Source organism: Stegodyphus dumicola, chromosome 12 (assembly GCF_044657685.1).
Source record: "Stegodyphus dumicola isolate Sdum_Otavi_A_Nest chromosome 12, ASM4465768v1".
Lineage (NCBI taxonomy): Eukaryota > Metazoa > Arthropoda > Arachnida > Araneae > Eresidae > Stegodyphus > Stegodyphus dumicola.
In genome coordinates, this window is record NC_140779.1 from 75,767,125 (window position 1) to 75,790,551 (window position 23,427).

General features: G+C 32.1%; 1 protein-coding gene across 1 annotated transcript in view; it reads left to right on the forward strand.

The window, feature by feature from the left end:
* Window positions 1-23,127, forward strand: part of RpL37A (ribosomal protein L37A) — a 30,278-nt gene extending 7,151 nt beyond the window's left edge. The window contains exons 3-4 of the mRNA XM_035372918.2: window positions 14,796-14,878; window positions 23,009-23,127. Coding sequence (XP_035228809.1) covers window positions 14,796-14,878; window positions 23,009-23,072 — 147 coding nt within the window. The 3' untranslated portion in view covers window positions 23,073-23,127. The remainder of the gene's footprint in view (window positions 1-14,795; window positions 14,879-23,008) is intronic.
* The last annotated feature ends 300 nt before the right edge of the window (window positions 23,128-23,427 follow it).

Here is a 23,427-nt window from a genome sequence, read left to right on the forward strand (position 1 = left end):
CACGCATATTTCCATCTGTAAACGGTGTGAGTACAAAATTTGAACTCGGTAGGTTATCAAGAAATAGTCTAAGTATCGATGACGAGCTTCTGATTATAGCGACAAAAATCGTGATTGAAATACATACAATTTTTTAAACAAACTTGCCGACTCTTAAATATTATATTTTTAAACGCTTTGGAAAGTTCGGTAAATGTTGATATCAGATAACCGTCATTTTTATAACATTCTTGATATTATAAAGCATGTATGTGACATTCATACGCGATTCCCGACAGTTATGTTCATTTATCAAAGTGGCTGCTTTTGTGACAAGCACAATTATATAATGTGATGTTCTACATCCTCCACTGTCTATGATACTCATTATCGATATGTAATTATGTTCTATATCTATACAGAAATATTGGTAAGACCAAGAGAGGTCAACAAAATTTTCGCAAATATTTAATTATTTCAATTACATAATTACTTATACTAGCTCAGGAAATTTTGAGTCATTTAAAAAATAATCTTTTTTTTAAATTCCTTTTTCGCCCCCCCCCCTTACGTTTAATGACTACATTCTGATGAATGGAAGTTATGAAAACTAAAAGCTGAGTATATAATTACAGATTTCACTAATAAATGCTTTACAAATACAACTCTTCATATTTCAGCAGAAGTTTTTGAAAACTCATTTATATAAGTTGTTGTAGAAATCGACAAAATTTTATACTAATTTAAAATTTTTTTCTTCCCCTAATTTTCAGTTGCTTATGAGCCTATTAAAAAAACTTTTCCGCTCAAAATTTTAACTGTTTTAAAATATTCGTAATTGCACTCGATTTGATGTTTACAGATTTTTCTCTGCGATTTCTCTAAAAAGAATAAATTATAATTGTATTTAATAAAGAAAATTTAATGGATTTGGAATCTGTGCAAGAGGACTGAAACAATCATGGAGAGAATTTCTTAGGGGAACTAGATCTCATCCACAGTGAACGTAGAAAAACCCCGGAAAACTTTCAAAGAACAAGTGCGTTCGTCAGGATTTGAACCCCTGTCGAATTACCAGTATTCAGCGGTTTTAGCGATTGGCCACTGGAACCCCCACAGCCCGATTTAAAAATCTTGTTTAGAAAACTTTCATCTTGATTTAGAGTGATAGATGCCGTAGTTTGAAGGTTAGGATTATTTGAATACAGCAAAACACACGAGGACTATCTGCTTTTAAGGAGAAAGATGCCTTCATAGAGGACTTTCTAACGAATAGCTCATACTCATGTTATACATAGAAAAATACCTTACAACCATCACATTCGTTCGTCTGAGTTTGAATCCAAATTGAACAACTAATATTTAGCGGTCTTATCGGCCACTGATATGGCTGTAGTATAACCAGACTTTATTATTATGTATTATTAGATATTTATTACCAGACTGTATGGCATCTAAATTAAGAAATTAAAAAAAAATCTTCTGAGGTAATCTTCAACCCAAGTTAAGTTTTTTTTAATGCTAATGAGTAATATAATTATGAAAGAGTTCACGTCATTTGTGTCATTTTCAGATTGTTAGTTAAAATTAGTGTGGTTTCAATCAACGATTATTTAAACCTGCTACAAGAAAAAAAAAATACATGCAAATTTTCCTTAAATATCAGGAATTATTGAAAAAAAAACTTCTGTAATTTATAAACGAGGAAACATATTTAACCAGATTTTATATGTGTGAAAAAAATAATGAATTATGATCTCCTCTAGTGGAGATCTTTGTAATTATATTTCTAATTCCAACTTCAAAGTGAGAAATCTAGTAGCTGAAGCAACACAACACTATCAATTTTTGTAGGCTTCTATTTTCAGCGACGGAATAGATCAGCTGCATGGAATTTTCATGATTTTTCTCTATATGTAAACCTAAATGCATGTAAGCTTTCCTTAGAAAGTTCGCCGGAAGTGGAATATTTCTATCTTAGAAGATAGATATCGCGTGCTACCGAGTACAAAATTTGAACTTGGTAGGTTATCGAGAAAGTTAGCAAATCTAAATACAGGGTCGACAGTAATATGTTTGGGGCCCTATTCTAAAAATTAAAAGTAGAGAAAAACACCCTACATCGCCCCCTTTTACTTACTTTTATACTTTTATCTAAGAATTATATATTGCATGCATAAAACGTTCTCTAAATAATTGTTATTTGGATTTCCAAACCATTTTATGCTAAAATACATCTTTCCAGATGGTCACTTTTACTCACTGGGAGTCGATGCTTCTTGAAGATGCCGATTCATGAGTGAAAAATTATTTTATTTCTTTTCCGGTATTCCCTAATCGTTTACACAAAGGCTGAACTTTCGGGAGAAAACAGCCTATCTATTGGTGTTAATTCATCAGTAAAAGAGATACAGCACTGAACGGAGAAAAGTACATTCTTCTTCTTCTTCTCTCTCTCTCTCTCTTTTTTTTTTTTTTTTTTTTTTTTATAATTTGTAGAAATCTGGACTTTTCTTTTCCCTCAAAATTCAAGCCAATACGAAATCTACTAGAAAAGATATACTCTCTAAGGTATAATGTTGAATGATCTAAAATTCACTTAGCTCAAAACAAGTTTTTCTAATACTTGCGCAAAGTAAGATAATAATAATTTATTTACTAAAGAAATATTGATTATATTATCTCTTAATATAAATTTACTAGAAGTATCAAAAAAGAGGGAACCCATATGTAGGAAGTTTAATTGCGAAAATTGTGTTTCAAAGTAACTTGAATGTAAATTATGTAGAAAACGTTTTACGGGGTTGTTTCACGTATCAACATACTGTAATGGAAAAGCGATACCACAAAAAGTAAATTTGAAAAATTTGTGAAAGGCGGAATAATAGGCGGACCTTGGATTTTTTCGAAGCAAGAAATGCGAAAATTCAGCAGGGCTGTCATTATTCTTCTACCAACAAAGTCTTCCAAATTCTAATTGGAAGAACATCCATTTGTAGCAAGATAGGGAGAATGGCATAATTCCTTATTTTTTCCCACTTATAAGGCGAAAGACGAGAAGCACGAGACTCTGTCGGCCTAATTCATGTGTTCACGAATTATCGTCTATCACGTTTCCATACATTCCGTTTTTCTGAGGAGAAAATACGAAAAATTTTCTATGCTCTCTCACGGATACGAACCGCAGACCTTCTGACTGCTAGTCCGATCTACTATCATTTACATCACAACAGCCCTAAAAAAAGAATGAGATACTTTTTTATAATATATAGGGATACGCAAACTGATGATTCTAAAATTTTATTATCATAAGACTGGAAAAAATTAAGGATTTAATTCATTTTTATACATTTTAAAAGAAATTCAATTTTTCAGAAAGTTAAGGTAAAATATTTATTAGAATGTCAAATTTAAGCATTTCAATTATTTATATAATAAAGGATAAACTTTATATTTATAAAGAAGAATTGTTAATAATATCCCTATGATAAAAAGAAATTTATTTCAAGTGATATGTAGCTTAAAAGTAACGGGAGCAAAACTGTGCTAAAACAAAAGCCACACATATCGTAATTATCTCCTTTAAATTAATGATATCTATACCGCTGACAAATTGTTACTTGACATGCATAATACAATATTTACGCATAATTGATCCTTTCTAGACTAATACAAGTATAGCCTATTTCTATGGAATGATTTGCTATAGTTAATTTAAGTTTCATATACTTTCATATTTAGGGAATTAATTACATAGCACTGAAGATTACTCAATGTAACATAAAAGATATGCTATCTGATTTATGTTTAAAATGACTAAATTTAAATGTTATATGCTCACATGTACACATACTCCAGAAACCTGACACATTTCGAAATTTAAGATAAATCAAAATTACTGGAATATTTCGTCAGAAAGCAGTTTTTTAAATTTTGGTAAATTTCGTGCGATTTTGACATAAATTAGCCTGATCAACAAAAATGCAGTGCTCATGAGGCCTATTAGAACACAAGTGATTAAGGTCATTGAACCACAGTAGTTAAATATGGCTCCGAATACTGATGAACGAGCTAAATGTACGGATCTTTTCGTGATTTTTCCTCCATGTGTAACATTAATACAAGTAATTTACCCTTATAAAGTACTCCCCCGAAACATTCTTTTCTTAAAATAGAGAGTCCTCGTATGTTTTGAGCTAAATGAAAGAAACGTAAACAAAATTCAGATGCATGCAATTCCCTGATGCATGAAATGAACGTGAACCAGTTTCCTATAAATCCTGCCTGAAGGCATTTTATCTTTCAGGTTGAGATGCTTTGTCTGATTTGCCTTTATTCATTGAAATCAAACAACAGTAAACAACGTCCCCTAATAACGACAAAACCTAACATCGGAGAAGGAAAGAGGTGATAGACAGTTCTTAAGCAAAAGGCTCTTTGTAAGTGTAAAGGTCCTATATGTAGCCAAATACTGGTAGTTCAACTGGTATTCGATCCCAGGTGAAAATATTGAGCACGTGATTTGTTTTCGTGGTTTTCCACCTGTGGAATGAGAATACAAGTCAGTTTTCCTACAAAAAATCCTTCACAAAAGCATTCCACTATGTATTAAAACATAGTCTTATGCAAATAGCTCTCATCTACTCTGTCATATTCTAATAGCATAACCTTTTCTACTAGACAGAAGAATCTTTTTTTTTTTTTAACTCCTAATGGTGTCAAAAACTGCAGTTTTCTTTTTTTTTTCCCCTCTTCAATGCAAAAAATACACATCGATCAATCGATGTTACTTTACATAAAATCTACGTGAATTCGTATTTTTTCCACTATTTATTTATGTGTTGGAGAGTTTTCATATCCGTGAACTGCAACTTGATGCGGACAATAAGCTTCTCTCTATTATAAGCGCAGAATGTTTCATATTAACTTTCTCTGGAACGTTCAAAATTTAATATTTCGTGAATGCGATGGAAAGAAGTCTGCATGTAACATTAAACATGCTGCATGTAACATTAAAACATACTCTCTATTTTCTAGAAGTTTACTGTTACTAATTTTTCAAACAGAAATATCGTTTATAACGTACATTAAAGTTGTATATTAACTTATAGTAGCAGGGAAAGAAACTCGAAAATCATTTCATTCAAATTTATACAGCAACTGACACTGAAATATTTAAACGATGGCATTAAGATTGCTTGCTTATTAAAAGTTGTTAATAATATAACATTTTATTTTGTAATAAAAAAGGTTGCTTTAAACTGAATAATTATAACATTATAGAATATTAAATTTTTAGTTAAAATTTTAAGTTTATGAATTAAAACTGTGATAATTCACTAAATTTTCATAGACAAATACCTCAGCAATCCTTGTGAAAGTTAAAACGCAGTTCTAATATAGAACTTAAAAATTTAAAGGTAATATTAATAAATTTGACATTTGTGAAATTTTTAACAATTATTCAACCTGAATGACAATATTGTGCATTTCTTTTGAAGCAATTAGGCATTAATCAAAGACTGAACGATTTTAAGATGAAGCTTTATTATTAATAACCAATAAATAAAACAAAAATGCACATAATTTGACGTAATTGACATCCAACTTGGTAAAAAATATTTCCTTCTTATAACAAAAATTTTGAGGATACAATATTACTAATCGTGAAAGAAATGGGATATGTTTATATTTCTTGATAAATTAAATAGAACAATAGTAATAAGTATAATAATTTTAGTTGTAACAGAAATAAGTGCCTTTATTTTATTTTTGACCCAACTTAATAATACTTTACATAACCAATCAGTTCGCAGGAAACATTTTTTAATATATAGTTTAATTTCCACAAAAATCTCTACAGAATTTAATTTCAAATATTTAATGGAACTATAATCGTATAATAGACTTTTGTATTAATAAATGTGGTTATAGGAAGCATAAAATGAAAATTAAATATTATTGTAGGGTTTCCATAGAAACATTTATTGCTTTATATTGTAATATCTAGATTAATAGGAAAGGCTATCTTGCTGAAACGTCGTAGAAACTCTAATCCTTAATTTTTGCTTCATACAAACACCTCAGTCATAGAATAAGTCAGGGACACGGGCTAACGTTTTTACAGAACACAAGTTGAAGGCTTTATGGTTCATCCTTGCCCCAAACAACCCGAGGGGAAAATTAGGAGGATCTAAGCTTTGAGTACGCTTCAGTTTTACAACTCTCTTCTTGAATGCTTAACAGACGGAAAACGAATAGGGGGAAGAAATGTTTTTGCTCTAGGCAAAACCATTTTGAGACACCCTGAGTCTTGGAGGCAAGCCCGTTTTAAGGACAAAAGTGAAAACTTTTGTGAGACATTTTGGTCTGTTTTTGCCATCAAAGTGAAAACCGGCAATGGGTTAACAATTTTCCAGATTATCGGTACTTCATCTAAATATAACATAAATCCTCCCATGGACACGCTGTCATCTCTATTACTTGCATAATCAGCATCTGAATAACAATATAAATTTATATGTTTAATTTTTGATAAGTTTTACTTATATAATTTAGTACTATTGAGATAATCAAGCAATTTCAACAATGCTTCCCAATGCCTAATTCCAGGATTCTCCTGAAATTGTGATAAGATATTCACTGCATATGTAATATCAGGCCTTGTCCTGTTAGCTACAAAAACTAAATATCCTTAACAGATTTCTAAAGGGTAATGTATGCATTTCTGCACTTGTAGATGGACAATCTAATTTTGTAAGAATAGTGCCTTTAGCTATGGGAAGTGAAGTTATTGGTATCTGGAAATGTTAAAATTTTTCAAAAATTTCTTAGATATATTTTTGCTGATGTATAAAAACCCCATTTTCATTCTCTAAGAATTCAATTCCAAGTAACGTTTTAGTTTTGCTTAATACTTAAAGATCAAAAAACTTACTCAGCTGTGAAATTACTTTATCTATACTATATTGATCTTTACTAAAAATCACTATATCATCTACATATAGCAAGAGAATTACATTTGAACTCTTATAAACACAATTACACCATTGTATTTTCTTAAAATGTAGATTTTCTAAAGTACTGTCAAATTCACAAAACCATTCACAGCCGCTTTGATGTAGACCGTAAATGGCCTTGTGTAAAAAAAAACACTTTATTTTCCTCTTCGATAAATCCCTCTGGTTGGGTCATATATATTTTCTCATTTAGGTTTGCATATAAAAATATGCATTCTTTACATCTAACTGACAATTATTCCATCTATATAAACATACCAGGATAGTGAAAAATATTCTTATGATTGAAAAAATTTACTATAGGACTGTAAACGTCATCAAAATCTTCACCTCTTTTTCTGCCTGAATCCCTGTGCTACTAAACATGCTTTGTATCTAACCACTTGATTCTTTTCATTTCTTTTTAGTGTATAGACCCATTTGTTTCCTATCATAGTTTTATTTTCTGGCTTTTCGACTAATTCCCAAACCTTTCTTTTTCTTCATAGTGTCAATTTCTTCTTTCATTGCCTTATCCCATTCTTCGGCATTTACTGATTTTCGTGCTTCTTTAAAATTTTGTGAGATAACAATTTCTACAAAATTTGCCTCTTCAGACATGGAGCTAGTCTCCTGTTCTACAAAATTAACTTTCCCCGAGTATTCGTTTTTTTCCACTAAAATCGAACTTATCTTTTTCAAATTTAATATTTTTTGCCTCACAATACTTTTCAATATCATTATAGGATCTAAAACGGGTGTCTGTTCCCTCTACATAATAATATATGTCTGTAGGTGTTCCAGTTTTTCTTTGCCAGTTTAAGTCTGATACTTCTTTCGGAGTAGATTTGTCATCTGACAACTTTATTTCTTCTCTAGAAGTTTCATGTTCTTCATCTGATTCTGCTAATAGCTCAGATTGCTTTAGTCTTTTAAATTTATGTTTTGATATCTGTTCCAGGATGCCATTTGCTGCATACAGTTTTTCATCGAACTTCACATTACAGGTTTCTATTAATCTGCGTTCTTCTGGCAGCCATATCCTATAACCCTATCTCTAGTTTCCTTTGCATATCCTGCCATGATTCGTTCTTTGCACCTCATTTGTAATTTATTTCTAATCTGTTTTGGCACGCCAACATAGGCTTTACAACCAAATATTTTAAAATAAACAACTCTGGGTTTTCTATTTAGGAACATTTCATAAGGGGTTCAGTTGCTTTTATGACATACTCTGTTCCACATATGTATGAAACAGCCAAGAGCTTCTGCCCACCATTCTTTTCCCATTTTACCATCATTAAGCATAGCTTTAATGCTGTTCGGTTAAAACGTTCATGCACACCGTTCTCTTCTGTGGTGTACGCGTTTGTGCGTTCAACTCCATTTTTGGCTAAGTACCTTTCGAATTGCCTGTTACAGAATTCTCCAACATTATCGGTGCGTATACTTATTAATTTTCTATTCGTCAGTCTTTACATTTGCCCATGATAATTCTTAAAGTTGTAGAACGATTCATTTTTATTTTTCATACAATACACTGTTACTAATCCACTATAGTCATCCACAATAGCAAGGAAATATTTACTCCCACCCTTAGATGGAACTGGTAGTGGGCCACAAACGTCTAAATAAACCAACTGCAATGGTTTATCCGATCTCTTCAGAACAGTTTTAAAAGTTATTCTACTAAATTTAGCAATAATACACGGTTCACAGCTCTCCATTGGTTTTCCAATTTCTGGTAACCCTTTCACGCTTTGATTCTTACTAGTCAAAAATCGTTAATCCGGACTCGTCGGGACTTCGGCGATACCGGATTATCGATTTTTCTGGGTTATAGATCATCAGTTTAAATCTGGTAGGATGGCATGCAGAAATTACAAAATTAAAAATATGAAACCGTAATTTATTAAATAAAGAACAATTATGATCTAAAGGGTATCAAAATTTACAAAAAGAAAAAGCTTAATATTTATTTGTTTACTTTATTGAACATTTCAATGTAAGTTAAGTTGCTTCATTTCATGTGACAATACTTTCTCTTTAATTCTATTAAACAGACATAATTTCTTGTTTAGTTACAAAGTTCTGCTGTTCAAGTCCTATAATTGCCGTGTCGAGAACACCGACTAATTTGTCAATCAAAATTTTTTCGTTCAATGCGACGCATGCGCAGAAAGTTTGTAGCTTTGAGGTCCGGATTATGGGTGTCCGAATTAACGACTTTTGACTGTATTTTTCTTAATGTAATCAAAATTTACGTGGCTAAATCTCTGATGCCATTGCATCGCATCGTCTACTTTATTTAACCTTCCAATTTCTGTACCGTAACCAACCTCTTTTTATCTCTTGCATATCTAAATGGTTTTAAGTGATAAAGTCTGTCATATGGTTTAGCGTAGCATAATCTATCCCAATTATTAAAGTATATCCACATCTTCCCTTTTGAAATCACAAAATGAGCACCTGCCTTTTCTAACCTTGCTCCCGATAATAAATTTCTTCTTAGATTTGGATTCTATAACACATTATCTAACTCAATCCAGTTTATTCGATTGCCTACTTTTACTGCATATTTGACGGTACCCTTTCCTAGGACTTTACTTTCACAATTTCGTACAGCAAAGACATACGTATATCGTTTATTTCTTCGAAATTTGTCATTAAATTTCTGTTATTACAGAAATGAGTTGTAGCTGCAGTATCTACGTTCCAATTAATTTTATCTGCGTTACCTCCTTTATCTGTAGTTGTTACATAATTTTCTACTAACATTAATTCTTTATCTTTAAACTGTCCATTTTTATCGTCTATTTTAAACTTCTGATTTTTACTTACATTTTCTTTACATTGAGCGATTAAGTGCTCAAATTTATGATATCTGAAACAAGGTCCTATTCTCATATTCCCCGTCTTTTTCTTAGATTTAGTTTTATTTTCAACTCTATCTTTCCCTGCATTTGAACCAATAGTATTAAACACGCTTACCTTGCTGTCTTCTAAATCGGCATTTACCTGGCGAAGTCGGCTTTCTTCCCTTACCAGTTCTTTAGCAATTCTTCCCAGCGTAAAATCTTCGTCCTTCCACTTATAGATCAACTGTATAATGCCGGAGTATTCCTGGGGTAATCTCCTTATTGCCTGGAATCCTTTAAAAAGATCTGCCAAGTTGTAACCAGCTTCAGCCAACTTCTTTGCAGTCATTTTTACCCTCGCAATGAATAATTCTATTTCTTCATTTGGTGTATATCTAATACTAAAAAATTCATCCAGTAACTGAATTATCCTTGCTCTTGTTTTGGGTTCGAATTGCTCCTGTAGAACTTCCCATGCTTCTTTATCACTTAAACATTCTTGTATCAGCGGCCTGAACTCAGTTTTAATTCCATAATGCAATGTAGTAAAGGCTCTGTTCTCTCTCAGTGTGAACTCCTGCTTTTCACACCTTGTTGCACTTTTATCTAATTCTTCTTTGTCCTCTATGAAGCTCCAACAATTTCTATCCAGTAACACCATTTTCATATCGACTTTCCATCGATCCCAGTTGTCATGGTTTAACAGCTCAAAACCTTCAGGAAGTAATGACATCTTCAGTTAAGTGTGAGCACAATGACTTGAACAAACTTCTAAGACAGGTCAGCTTCCAATAACCTCGAGAATCGCATGTGCAGTGCATGTTGAACTAAAGAAAATACTTATTCTCTTATAAAACAAAATTGCTTTAATCCTGGTATACGGTAAAATGGAGGTTAGAATCAAAGAATATGTATTGTAAAGAAGGAAGACCTCTCTGGGAACAGGCGTGGCTCCGTTCCAACGTAGAGGGAAACAGCAGTGCATGCGTGAAATATGTCGCCAAAGCTCGAAGTTAACGTTATCAAGAGCTCATAAAATTGAATATCGTTTAAAATGTCTTTAAACTTTAAAGGAAAAGAAAATACATTTTGGTGCAAGTAAATTAATTACTGGATTAGTTATTTTGAGCCAAAAAAAAAGAAAAAAAAAAGAAAAAAAAAAAAAAAGAAAGTCTTTTTTTAAATTATTGCGAAAAATTAAAGAAGAAATGTTTTGTCTAAACGAAAATCCTAGTTTAAATTATCGTGAAAAGAAGAAACGTTTTGTCAAAGAACATTTCTTCTTAACATGTGTTCCTCAATTTCCTATACACATCGCGGAGAGAGAAATTCTAGCCGCCAGGTTCCGTCGTCAAATCCCTTGGCAAATTTTCCCACCGCTTTCTAGCGAAGTTATAGCATTACATGTATGGAACCTTTTCTTCTTTACATAGACATTCTTTGGTTGGAATAACCTCTGTGTACGGTACACACGAGATTTGGTGACATTATGATAAGTAGTAAATGGATCATTTTGGTCTTGGCGACAATTTTCAAAATCGTGCCCAAGGCCTTACCAGATTTAAGTCCTTACTAAGTTTTTACTGCAAAATCTTTTAAACCTTTTTTTTTTTTTTTTTTTTTTAATAAATGCCATGTTTGTCATTTTGCAGTAAAACTAAAAAATGGTAATCTGTCATATAGGCTAACCATGAAATAAAACTATATTTTCTAAAATATCGTTGATTATTCTAATTCAATTTTTAATTATTTTTGTTATTTGTATCATTTAATGTTGCTTCTTCCCTCTAAATTTATTTATTATTAGTAATTAATACTTCTAAATTTCAGGAAATTTTCTCTGGCATAATCCTGAAATTAATTCTAGCAGTATGATGACATACCATCACGAAATTTAATGCGCATATTTTTTGCTTATAATTTACCTCTTAGCACAGCCAACGTGCATTACGCGGATAGACTGGAATTTTCTTAAAACACACTTGGAAAACCTGGAAAAGTCAGGAAATTTCATTCTCCTGTTTGAGTGGCAACCCTGTAGTTATAATTCTGACATCTTTAAATTTGTATATATACCATCCTGACTGTCTCTAAAGCCATCCATTTATGATGGAAAACCTCCTCGCAAACGTATAAAACTCAATTCTCTGTAGTGGCAAATGGATGGGATTCCAGAGCTAAAGCCTGCCATCTCGCCACTTCACTGAGAGCAGACACAGCGGATATCCTTCCATACTGCCTGAAAACCAGAGGTTGACGTATCTGTCACATTATATCTACACTTTGGCGAGAAGTGTTAAAAAAACTATAGCAGTCTTTAGTTAAAATTTCACCAATAGAAGACCACGGAAACATTTCAGCTCATCATAGTTGTTCAAAGGCTGTCTCATATCGAGTCTTTGGACTGCCCAACAGAAACAAGGGCAGTACTTTACCAGTGCCATCCAAGATTCTGAGATACTAAAGGCCTTGTGAATAGCAGATATCAAGAATCTAAAAAGCACTTTAGTGTACGCCATGAAATATGAGCAAGCAGTCCAGTAAGCAACTTTAGGAAACCACCACTAAATCAGAGCTGTTATGCTCAGGAGCCAATGGACTTACTGTATAGATGATTTAACTAGGCAAGTAATTGACTTGAAGTGGATTAGTAGTTGTAACAAACCAACCCTTAAGTTCTGGAATATGAAGGAACTGCAGAACATCCCCAAGGAATCGAAGCAAAGATTGCCCCCCCCCCCCCCCCCGCAAGGAAACAAATTAGTAGCCATCTTCTAGAGTGGAGGTTACCAGATATTAAGCCCCATTTAAAAGCATTTCAAATTTCTGTAATAAGTGGCAGCAGTAATGGACTTTACATCATAGGACATGTAGATGGAGTTCCTTACAGTATGACCATCGATACAGGAACCCATATTAGCATCGCCTGAAAAGATGACTGACTCAACGATTGGAAATCATCTAGACATCTCTCCCATGTCTTTCTCTCCCAGCTCTGTCCGGGAATAAAATTGACATTGATGCTAAGTTTAACATTAGCATCGCATCTGGAAGTACCATCACATGGCATATGTATCAAATATTACAGACTGTTACATACTCTGATTAGATTTTATAAGAAAATAGTTTTTCTTTGGGCTTTAAAAATTACAGAGTGTATTCTGCCTCTGATGACATAACCCTGTTTGGAATTTAAAGATGTAGGAGTTAATCCATCTACCAAATCATACTTCAAGATATCGCAGTACAAGCAAGAACAGAATTTTTTCTTCCTGGATTCAGAATGGAAAACAAATTTCCAGTACGACGTCATGGAATATCTCAAAAAGTGTAACAGCCCGAAAGGAGTACTAATAGTCTCGGCACTTGATCTATTGAGGACCGTCATCTCGATAAGAGTTGTCAGTGTCAGTGATAAGGCAAAAGTAAATAGGAAAGGCAAAATAGTTAACAGCATGTCCTCTAGTAACTTGCATTAAAAGAACCAGTAGGTCAGAAGTTTAATTGTCGAGTTAAGCCTAATGAGTTGTCATTTGTTTACATTTGAAACTAGAATAGTGAATTCAGTTTCTGCACCTTTGGGGTTTTTTTGTTGCCAAGTGGAACCAAAAGTAAACTTTCAGTTTTGTGCATCGAAAAATCTGCCTAGCTTGTTTTTGCTTAGAAACTCATAATTTTAATTGTAAACAAAAAAAAAAAAAAAAAAAAAAATTGTTTAAAAATTAAATTTTTTAATTACTAAAAGTTAAAAAATTAAAACTCTTGTTTTATGTTTTTCTGTATTTTACGATTTTTAATGAAGTTTTGAGATTTCATGTATTTTTGCTTTTCTGTGAAGTGAAAACTGAATTAATTCATTGAGAAATATATCTCTAATGAAATTCAAAGAAATAAGTTTAAATAAAGCGTGAAAAAATTCGTATAATTTAATAGGCTATAAAAGGAAGTCGTGGTATCGACATCATATTTTTTTAACTAATTTTAGTATGTGGAGATTGAGGCAAAGGGAATGGGTGCATATATGATTTTCTAAGGATGCTGTTACAGTAAGAATATAAATAAAAAGAATTCATAAAGAAACTGCCAGTAGATACAGTCAGATACCGGAAATCCGCGTTACCTCTCAAAATGTAAACATTCAGTTTATAGGTTCCGGAAACCGCAACATTGAGTACAAAATATCAAAGAAAAAATACTTAACGAATAATAATGAGTCATGACAAAAGCTTGCAAGTTATTGCTATAGTTTTTGTCATGTTCACTCTAGTCTATCTTGCCAATGCAGTGATGTTCAGAATCACCAAGAGTATTAGTTTTTGTAGTTTTATTAAAAATCATCACTATAATTACTTCATCATCTAGCTTCATCATCCTGTACTCAAAATCCACAGACAAATCAGTTAGTACAACATAGAAAATCCATTTTAAAATTTAGATCATCTGAATGTTCTAAAGGGAAAAAATGCATGATTATTTAAAAAAATTTAGAACATTATGGGAAGAATGCATGAGTAAATACAGTATTTTATAATTCCAGCTGATGGATATTTTTTTTTTTTTTTTTGCTGTTAATATCTTGCAATATTTACAGGTTCTAAATATGCTTTTTTGCCATACAAAATTAATTCGGTAATTTATTATTAAGATGTTGCATTAAGATTTCACGTGCTGCAGCTTAAGCTTTTGAATATTCATTAGTTACATGACTTCGTTTGGAAAATAGCATGACATCCATTATTCAGATGCTATACTCGGTGTTTTCATTTTTTATCACTCATTCTTACCCATTTTGAGGTACTTTTCTAGTATACTGTATTGTTATTTTGAAATGCTTTCTTTTGTCTTGTATAAAGAGTAGTTATATTATTAATGTTAAGCATCATATAACTTAAAATGTATACTTATTTATTTCTTTTTTGTTGACACACATTTTAATTTAAATTTGTTTTTTAAATTTCAGGAGACCATGAAAAGAACATGTGTAGGTATCTGGAAGTGCAAAGCCTGCCAGAAAACTGTTGCTGGAGGTGCTTATGTTTACAGGTAAGAAATGTGAAACTTTTTCAGTCTAACTTTACTGATATATATCAGTAGAAGTGTTGCAAATTTAAGCTTTTAGTATTTTGAATTAATACCAGGTGTGTGAGATAAAGCTATCAATAGCCTTGAATAGCCATTAAATTTGCTGTAATAATTCTGATCCAAAGGAGTAAATATGGCTACTGTGCTAATCCAATTTTTTCCCAGCTTTTGAAGTTGCAAAATGCCAGTTTTGATGTCTCTGGGGATGTGATTATTTCTTTCAAAGATCTTTGTATCAAGACTGTTTTTTTTCCCCTTTTTATTGATAGTTGAAAGATCAGTAAAAAAAAAGTCTTCATTTCTTGAAATAATGTCAGGGTGTTATGTCTAAACTTTGCTGAAAGGTTGTGGTATGTTTTCCTGTGTAATTCGGCTCTGTAGATACATTAAGACATTTTTTGTAGAGCAAATTTAGAAACATGTCCTATGTAGATTTCCTTTCAAAGAGAAGAAAAGGTAATTACTGATTATTATTACTGGAAAGCCGAAAAAAATATTCATGATACAAAGCAATATGCCATCAAAATAGTTTACTCATGATGGTGCCATGAAGTATTTATGTGACAGCTGAGGTGTTCTTGTAACTCATATCTGTTTTAGCCAGGGTACAGTTTCAATTTAATGCAGTTATATGATGTTTTTAAACACAGACTGGTGTATACATGTGAGAAAAACAGCATAAAAAGGAAACCCAGGTTTAGTTTATATACCATGAAAAGAGATTTGACATCATGTGTTGTTGAATGATCATAGCATTGTACTTTTATGTAAATGGGACTATCAGTTCATGCTTCATGACAATGGAATTTGGATTCACTCATTTGTTACCTTCAGCTTTTTTTTTTAATCACTTGCCTCTGAAATGAACTCGTTCAATTTAACATGCTCAAGTATCTTTTAATTACAGACAAGACTATATATATATGTAGCACATGTCTATTTTTAGCTGGTGTGCAGTGTCACAGTTGTACAGTGCTGAGTGTAGTTCTGTAATGTTTTTTAAGATAAAAATGGATTGCTCTGTGCATGAGGAAAACAACAGGACTAAAAATTATTTCCCGAAGAGGTGTTTTAATCAATGTTTTGCTTTTTAAATTTTATTGGTTGTATTTAGTGTGTTGCCATTTTGAAAATGGCTGTTGCATTTCATGTAATAGCTTGATGGAAAATGATCACTTATGAGTTCACGAATCCTGTCTAAAAGTGCTAAAAGTTCGTGGGTAATCGTGGCATGTAATCAGAAAGACTACCCCTCTTAGAACACATTACACCTTTTTTAGTTAGTTTCAGGGAGAGATTGAATTTTGATTTATTAGTGACATTTAATATAAACTGTAATGTGTGGTAGTGTAGCCATTTTGATAACTATTTTATGAGTAACTTCTGGCAACTACATTCATTAACCCTTCAGCACACGCACATCACTGCACTACGTTAGTACACGTGCGGGACAAATTTTACCCCAGTGTTTGTTTTTCGGAGTTCACCTCCCAACGTATAAATAAATGCATTTTCTTTGTTTTAAATGAATGTATAAATGACTAATAGCTTTGTGAATTCTGTTAAACCGTTTCTCCAGTTTTAATTCGAGATAATCTTACTTTAGTTATACAAACTTTTCCATACTAGTTACCTAAAGTAAGCCATAAAAATCTAAATTTTTACAAAATTACTAACTTATAATATAAGATATATATATGATTTCTTATATTAGAAAAATCAGATTATTATTTAGAAATTATTATTATTATTTATTAGAAATATATTACAAAAATGTATATATTTTTTAAACTTAAGTGTTTATTATAAAGAGTTGTTTTATAAAGCACTAGAGGAATATGAAAGGACACTAGCTTTTGTCCTTAAAACTCTATATAATGTCGTACAGTTATTCATATCAAAGAATAGATTTTAAATACGAATATTAAAAAATATAAATAACACATAGGTTTTCCGCCCCTCCCTTCTGCTACCTGAGTTTATTATTCATAGTGTGACAACATATTTTTACAAACAATTTCTTGGGGTGAAGGTCTGCTGCATCTTCTATTTCTGCCAACCTTTTTACTCCAGTTTTTAGTTCTTTCGAGAGAGATAGAATTGCAGCCTTTTTTAGGACATGTTCTTTTACAAGCTCTAATGCTAAATCTTTGAGAAAAGCTCTACGGTTCATATTCACTTGGTCGTTATTTGATCGATGAATAATAAAAGCATTTTACCTGCAATGTTCATTAGTCTGAAAAATACCATTTGAGGCCAGCGGCAGAATTTTCATGAAACGGATTAAGTTCCACATAACTCATCAGCAGTATAAACATCACCTTTTGTAGAGTTGCAAAAAGTTATGATTTCGAGCTTAAGCTGCTCTTTAGACAATGGATCGATTTGATCATCTTCATGCATGGATGATAGAACAAGAACCGATTTACTCTTTTTTGGAACATATGAAGTAAGAGTTAATTCTTTACTTTTAAACCCAAAACGCGAAGAGTGCAGGAGCTTGTTTTATTTGGCAGAAATTCTTCTGGAATTTCCTGCTTATCTTTTCGAAGTGTCCCAAAACATTTCAATTTGTGCTTTTTCAATAATTCATTGGCCAAATGAATGCTCATGTACCAATTGTCCATTGTTATATTTCTTTCAGTGCCACTTATGGGCGCAATAAGTCTTTGTACAACATCCAATGCCACATTTGATTGTCTATATAGTCCGACAGGCTGCTGACCTGCATAAATTTCTAGGTTGTATGCATAAAATGTATGAGAATCGCACAAAGCAAAAGTGTTTATTCCATATCTTGCGAGCTTACTTTTTATATGTTGCCTGAATCCCTTTCTCGAAAGGGTTCTAATTTTTCGTCTATAGTACAATATTCAGATAAAGAATATATTTTTCGTATGTTTTTGATAAGTATTTCGAAAACATTTCTAATAAATGCAAGTCTAGACATCATCTTTTGCTCTGCTCTTAAATTTATGTTGTTATTTGAAAAAAAGTTATTTCGCTTCCATCAGCTGACTACAAATCTTTGCTTTGAGAAGTGCTGCTCTCAGCACTCCAGCGTAATATAATACGAAAAACAGCGCCTTCAATTCAGCTACGTTTGTCTCTTGTGCATCACGTTCTCTAGATAATTTGTTTCTTATTGATGAAATGTAAATGTTCGTTGATTTCACTAAATCTTCCATTGTTTCTTCATCAAAAACTTGCAATAAACACGCAGTTAGATTTTTCAAATTTTTAAAGCTTTTATTGACACCAGGTAAATATGTCACTATATTGTGTGACCGTGTCCAAACGTTTTTCGAGGGTAACTTTTTACTTTGATGTCAAAGAAGATATGCTCCCTAAATCATGTCAATCATCATATTATTGGTCAGAATCAGTTTTGTGAGCACTTTCAGAAATACCGCGCTCGAAATTGGAATCTTCAATTTCACTATCAGTTTCAACTGCTCTTTAGACAATTTCACGAGAAGAACCCGCAGTCGTTACTGTTCTCGCTCATCTCAGTGAATATCTCCCTAGAAGTGAAAGTACATGTGCGGGGTAGCTACAATCCCAGTGCACATTCCCTCCCCGAAAACACAAAATCCCAAGGACACGGGGAAAATTCCTTTGGACAACCCCCTTCCTAACCTTGATCTTGAAAGGTACATGAAGTACTTGAAAGGTCACGTACGAACTTCCCTTATTTTCTAAGAAAAGACTACACGTGGGGTGGATTTTACTCCAACATGTGTGCTGACGGGTTAATTAATAGTAGAAACATTTGGAACAGTGTTAAGTAAGCATGTATTGCATTTACATGCTTGTATTTAAAGCATCTGCATGTGCTATGTTCAAAATAGGATTGATTTTCTTCTGATTTCTTTGTCCAATACAAAGAAATAACATATCAAAACCATAAACTAATGTACAACAAGTGATTTAGTTTTTGCTTTTATCTTTATTGAGATGCAATATATCTGGGAATTATAAAGCAGTTCCAGATAATGAGGGAAGATTTTATGCTTTCTAATAGAAATGTTTATCTATATAAAAATGAGCAAATTATCATGTGTACCTCACCTGTTCTCTGGATCCAAGTTGAAATTTAAGAATTTTACTTGATCAGCATCTTGCATGGAATCCTGTATTGCGCATGTTTTGACCTTTTGAAGCTGTGCAGATAACAAATTACTCATCTGTAAGTCTGTATTGCATACCATTCTCACCAAGGTATGCCTCATTTGTAGGATGTGTTTATACGAAACTAACTTTAAATGCCTTCAGATTCCTCAAAACACTGTATTGAGGCAAGCCATCAGCTGTTGATGTTCATAAGCTCAATATTAAATGCTTATGTTCCATTAGAGCTACATTAACAAAAAGATTCTTTAGCATAATCCATATATTGGAAATTGTATAATTTCAGCATTGAGTTACGATAATAGTTCTTCACAGTCATAAGTCAGTGTTATAATTACAATATTTAGTAGATGTTTTCTTTTATTAAATATACTAGCTGATACTGTTAATTTATTATTCCATTTGCTTGTTATTTCTCCCTGCTCATTTAGCTTTTAAATTTAATGATTTGAAAAGTATTCCCCTACCCTGCTATATGTATTCAATTTCTAGCCATCTAAGGTAACATTTTGCAGTAACTTCCATTTGCCTTCAGTGACTTCTGTAGCTTCTAGTTAGGTAGCTGAAACATTTTGATAATGCCTTATCTACCTTGCAAATCGCTGCATGGCAAGTTTGATGGACAGCTATTGTTCTCATTATTAGCGTCTTGTTTTAAAATTGCTATTGTCTCTTGAAGGAGTTGTTCACTGTATCACTGAAATGGTATGTTTGTAATCTGATAGAAAGTTATTACAATTGACATGCCAGAATCAGCGTGATTCACAAGGGAATTGAAACCTGTGAACTGTACTCACCTGAGTCATCTGCTGATAATCTGATAGCAGTTAAAATAACACAGGAATGAAGAATAATCAATATAATTAATATAAAAAATACTGGTAACAAAATATTAATATTTTTAAGCAATTAGATTTGGTTATATTCATTAGATACGTAAATTAAATCTGCATTCAAAACAGAAAGAACAATATTTTTGTTTATACAGCTTTTGTATTCTAGTCATTAGGAAACATAAATGTGATGATATCTGAACATTTATGTTTATGATTTAACAATATTTATGATATATTTCAGATTATGTATAGTTAGATTATGTATTGATGTGGATAAAACAATTTAATAGCCTAACATCTACTATCACTGCTGTTAAGTCTCACTTGATCTCCTTTTTGTATTATCAATTTTGCTTGCAATGGTAAATTTTCCATCATTCTGTAATAAATAAACTTAACGTCTTTTTAGACGAGACCCAGTTAATTTAGAGTTTACTGTAAACCTTTTTCCAAATAGCATAAGAATCACGAGTGTAACTTTCAAATTTCAGAAATCTTTCAGAGTATTGTCAACATCAGTGATTAACCATTTAAATTCCCTTTAAAGTGACAAAAATTTCCTTGAAATGGTCTGGGAAAAAAATTTTAATATAATTTGTTGGAATCTGATATTTTTGTTTATGGTAGTGGTAACTAGACCTCCAGATAATTTTATGTGGTGGATATTAATTTAATTCATCATTGAACATATGCAGTAATCCCTCTTTATCTGGAAAGGTTCTTTTATTTGTTTCGCAAATACTGAAACTATGAAAGTTACTCAGAGTGATAATTTGATGCAATATAAGCCATATTTTGTAGGCTTAGAAAATAATTTGATAGTATTTGATAACAGTATAATAAAAAAGAAACAGTAGTATAATGAAATAGAAACATGAATCGTATGACTTGAATAATGAAATTAATTCAGAGTGAATATTCAGGATGAGATAAAGAAAACTGTTGCACAGGCTTATTTCCTTCTCTTTATGCAAAGCAATGGCTACTTCTCTGTTATGTAAAGATGGGAGTAAATTGTACATGCCTCTTTTAAATTTCAGTTCCTTTCCCATGAGATCTAACTCAAGGATGCAATTAGTTAATTGTCCTTCCATGGGAAAAAAATTCATTTTATATTTTTAATGAGAGCTGTTGCTTAACAATTCACACTTCCGTCTAAATCTCATGTGTTGTCATTTCATTCAGAGTTATAATAAGCTGTTGTATTTCCTTTAAAGTATTCAATTGCATCTTTTCTATTCGTTGCGTTTACTACTGAAGTTTAGCATGGCTGCCAATTTTCCTGTTTTTTTATCACATCTTATGGTTTCCTGGGAAATCACCAAATCTTGTAGATTTCACTTTTTAGTGTTTACCAAGGAAAATGTTTTCAAGTAGTAAATGCAAAAACAATAATTGAATTCATAAAACAATGTGTAAATTCCATTCTCCCATCCCTAGTGATTTTTAGCTTGAAAGTACTTTGATAAATGACAGCTTAACTTTCCTATTCAGATTTTTCTTAGTTTAATAGTGTAAGAAAATTACAAAATGAAATTAGAGTACTTGTGTATTATCCCATCAGCCGTGAAAGTTGGCAGAAATCCCATCAAAGTTGCATCATTCCTGCTGAATTCCGAGTTGCAGTTCCGTCTTCAACTCTTTCAATAAAATATCATCAATCTCTCTGCGCAGTGTACAAATAGCAACTGCTGTGGAAGTATTTGACCCACTTCATTTTTGTGCTTTATAAAAAGGCTTTCAATTTCTGTATTTTGTTAAGCCCTCTGATTTTACAGTGCTATAAGTACAAACTTCCTGCAGGTTACTGTTGCAATCCACTACTGTTTTGTGGGCTATATTCAGCTGCTGTCAACCTTCAGTTCTCTTGACCAGCTGTAAATGAAGCATATTGCAGTCACTGTTGAAGATTCAGTCAGGGTTACATCAAATGAAAGCACAGATATGGTGTGTTATGATGTTGTACTTGTTCAGAATTGAATTTAAATAACATTGCTTGGCAAATTTAATGGTCGACAAGATAATACGTAGGTGTTGAACTTAATAATAAAAAAAAAAGGATAAAATTTAGAATATGTAACTGAATATTAATTCTCTGGGCTGGGCAAGATTGACTCGGCAACAAGCTGACCACTTGTCCAGGCAATATGCACAAGCACGCCGGGGCCCATGGTCTAGACAGCAGATATCAAGGCAGTGCCGGTTGGCTGTTTGTGCTGCCAAGTTTAATAGAGTTTTTAACTGAATATTAATGTATTTTATGTCATAATGGGAATTTAAGTGAATTTGAAAATTCTACACACTGCAAGAACTTCCTGAAAATTCCCGATTTTTCATATTTCAAGGCCGATAGCTATGGTTTTGTGCTGTGGCTATATTTTGTTATATTATGTGCTGCTATAATTTCTACAAACAAGCAGTTACTTTAGAATAACAGATTATAATATTATTATTAGATAGCTATATTTTGTTATATTACATGATGCCATAATTTCTACCAACAAGCAATTAATTTAGAATATTATTATAGCAATTTCATTGTCTGCAATTGTATTTTGGCAAATAGATCAATTAACTCCATCTTCTTTGCCAGAGGTATGTCAAGAGTCTGTCATAGTTTAAAAGAGGAGGGAAGAATGGAAAGCAAACAGCAGACAAATAATCTTTGAGCAATAAAAAGAAAAACATGCAGAAGCTTTTAGCACTAATTTTCATAATTTAATTTTCTTGATGGTGGATAATGAGGTATTACTGTACTTCTAAAGAATTTCTCTGATCACTATTTTTCATTTGCTGTATTTAGCTCTAAAGACTGAAACAGTTAAAGAAAATTCTGATTTAAAAAAAAAAAATTGACTGGTTTTTGGACTTGGATTCACTGTTACCGTTATCATTACTGTTAAACAGTTTTCAAACATAATGTAATTTATGCAGTATATATCACAAAAGTTTATAATATTTTAGATGCCGTTTTCTCAAACTAACAAATTACAGTATTTAAATTTACAGTACAAAGAATCACAGCATAAGTCAAACAAAACTGGATATAGTATGTTCTCCAAAGTTTTTGTTATAGACTTTATGTGAAATATGATTTTTTTAAAAATATATTCTTTCCTTACAGCACAACAGCAGCAGCCACAGTGAGAAGTGCAGTCAGAAGATTACGAGAAATGAAAGAGCAGTAACTGTACAGTTGTATTTATGTTGTTTTGCTCTGTAAAATAAATCTTAACATCCGAATTGCAGACGTTTTTTCACTTGAATATCAGGTTCTTTTCCGTACTTCACCTGCCCTGCATTTTGGTATATGTGTATATTTATAAACCTTCTTGCAAATAAAAATTATTTTCAGTTTAAAATACTCCCCAAACTGTATGGCAGGTGCATAATGAAGCACTGAATTTCATTTATTAATTTTTATTCAGCTTGATTTGATAGTATATTGGTGCATGGATTTCTTAAATATTAGGTTAACATTTTAAATTGTTTGCTATATGCAAAAAAATGTATGCATGTAATATATGCAGTCAAAAGTCTATA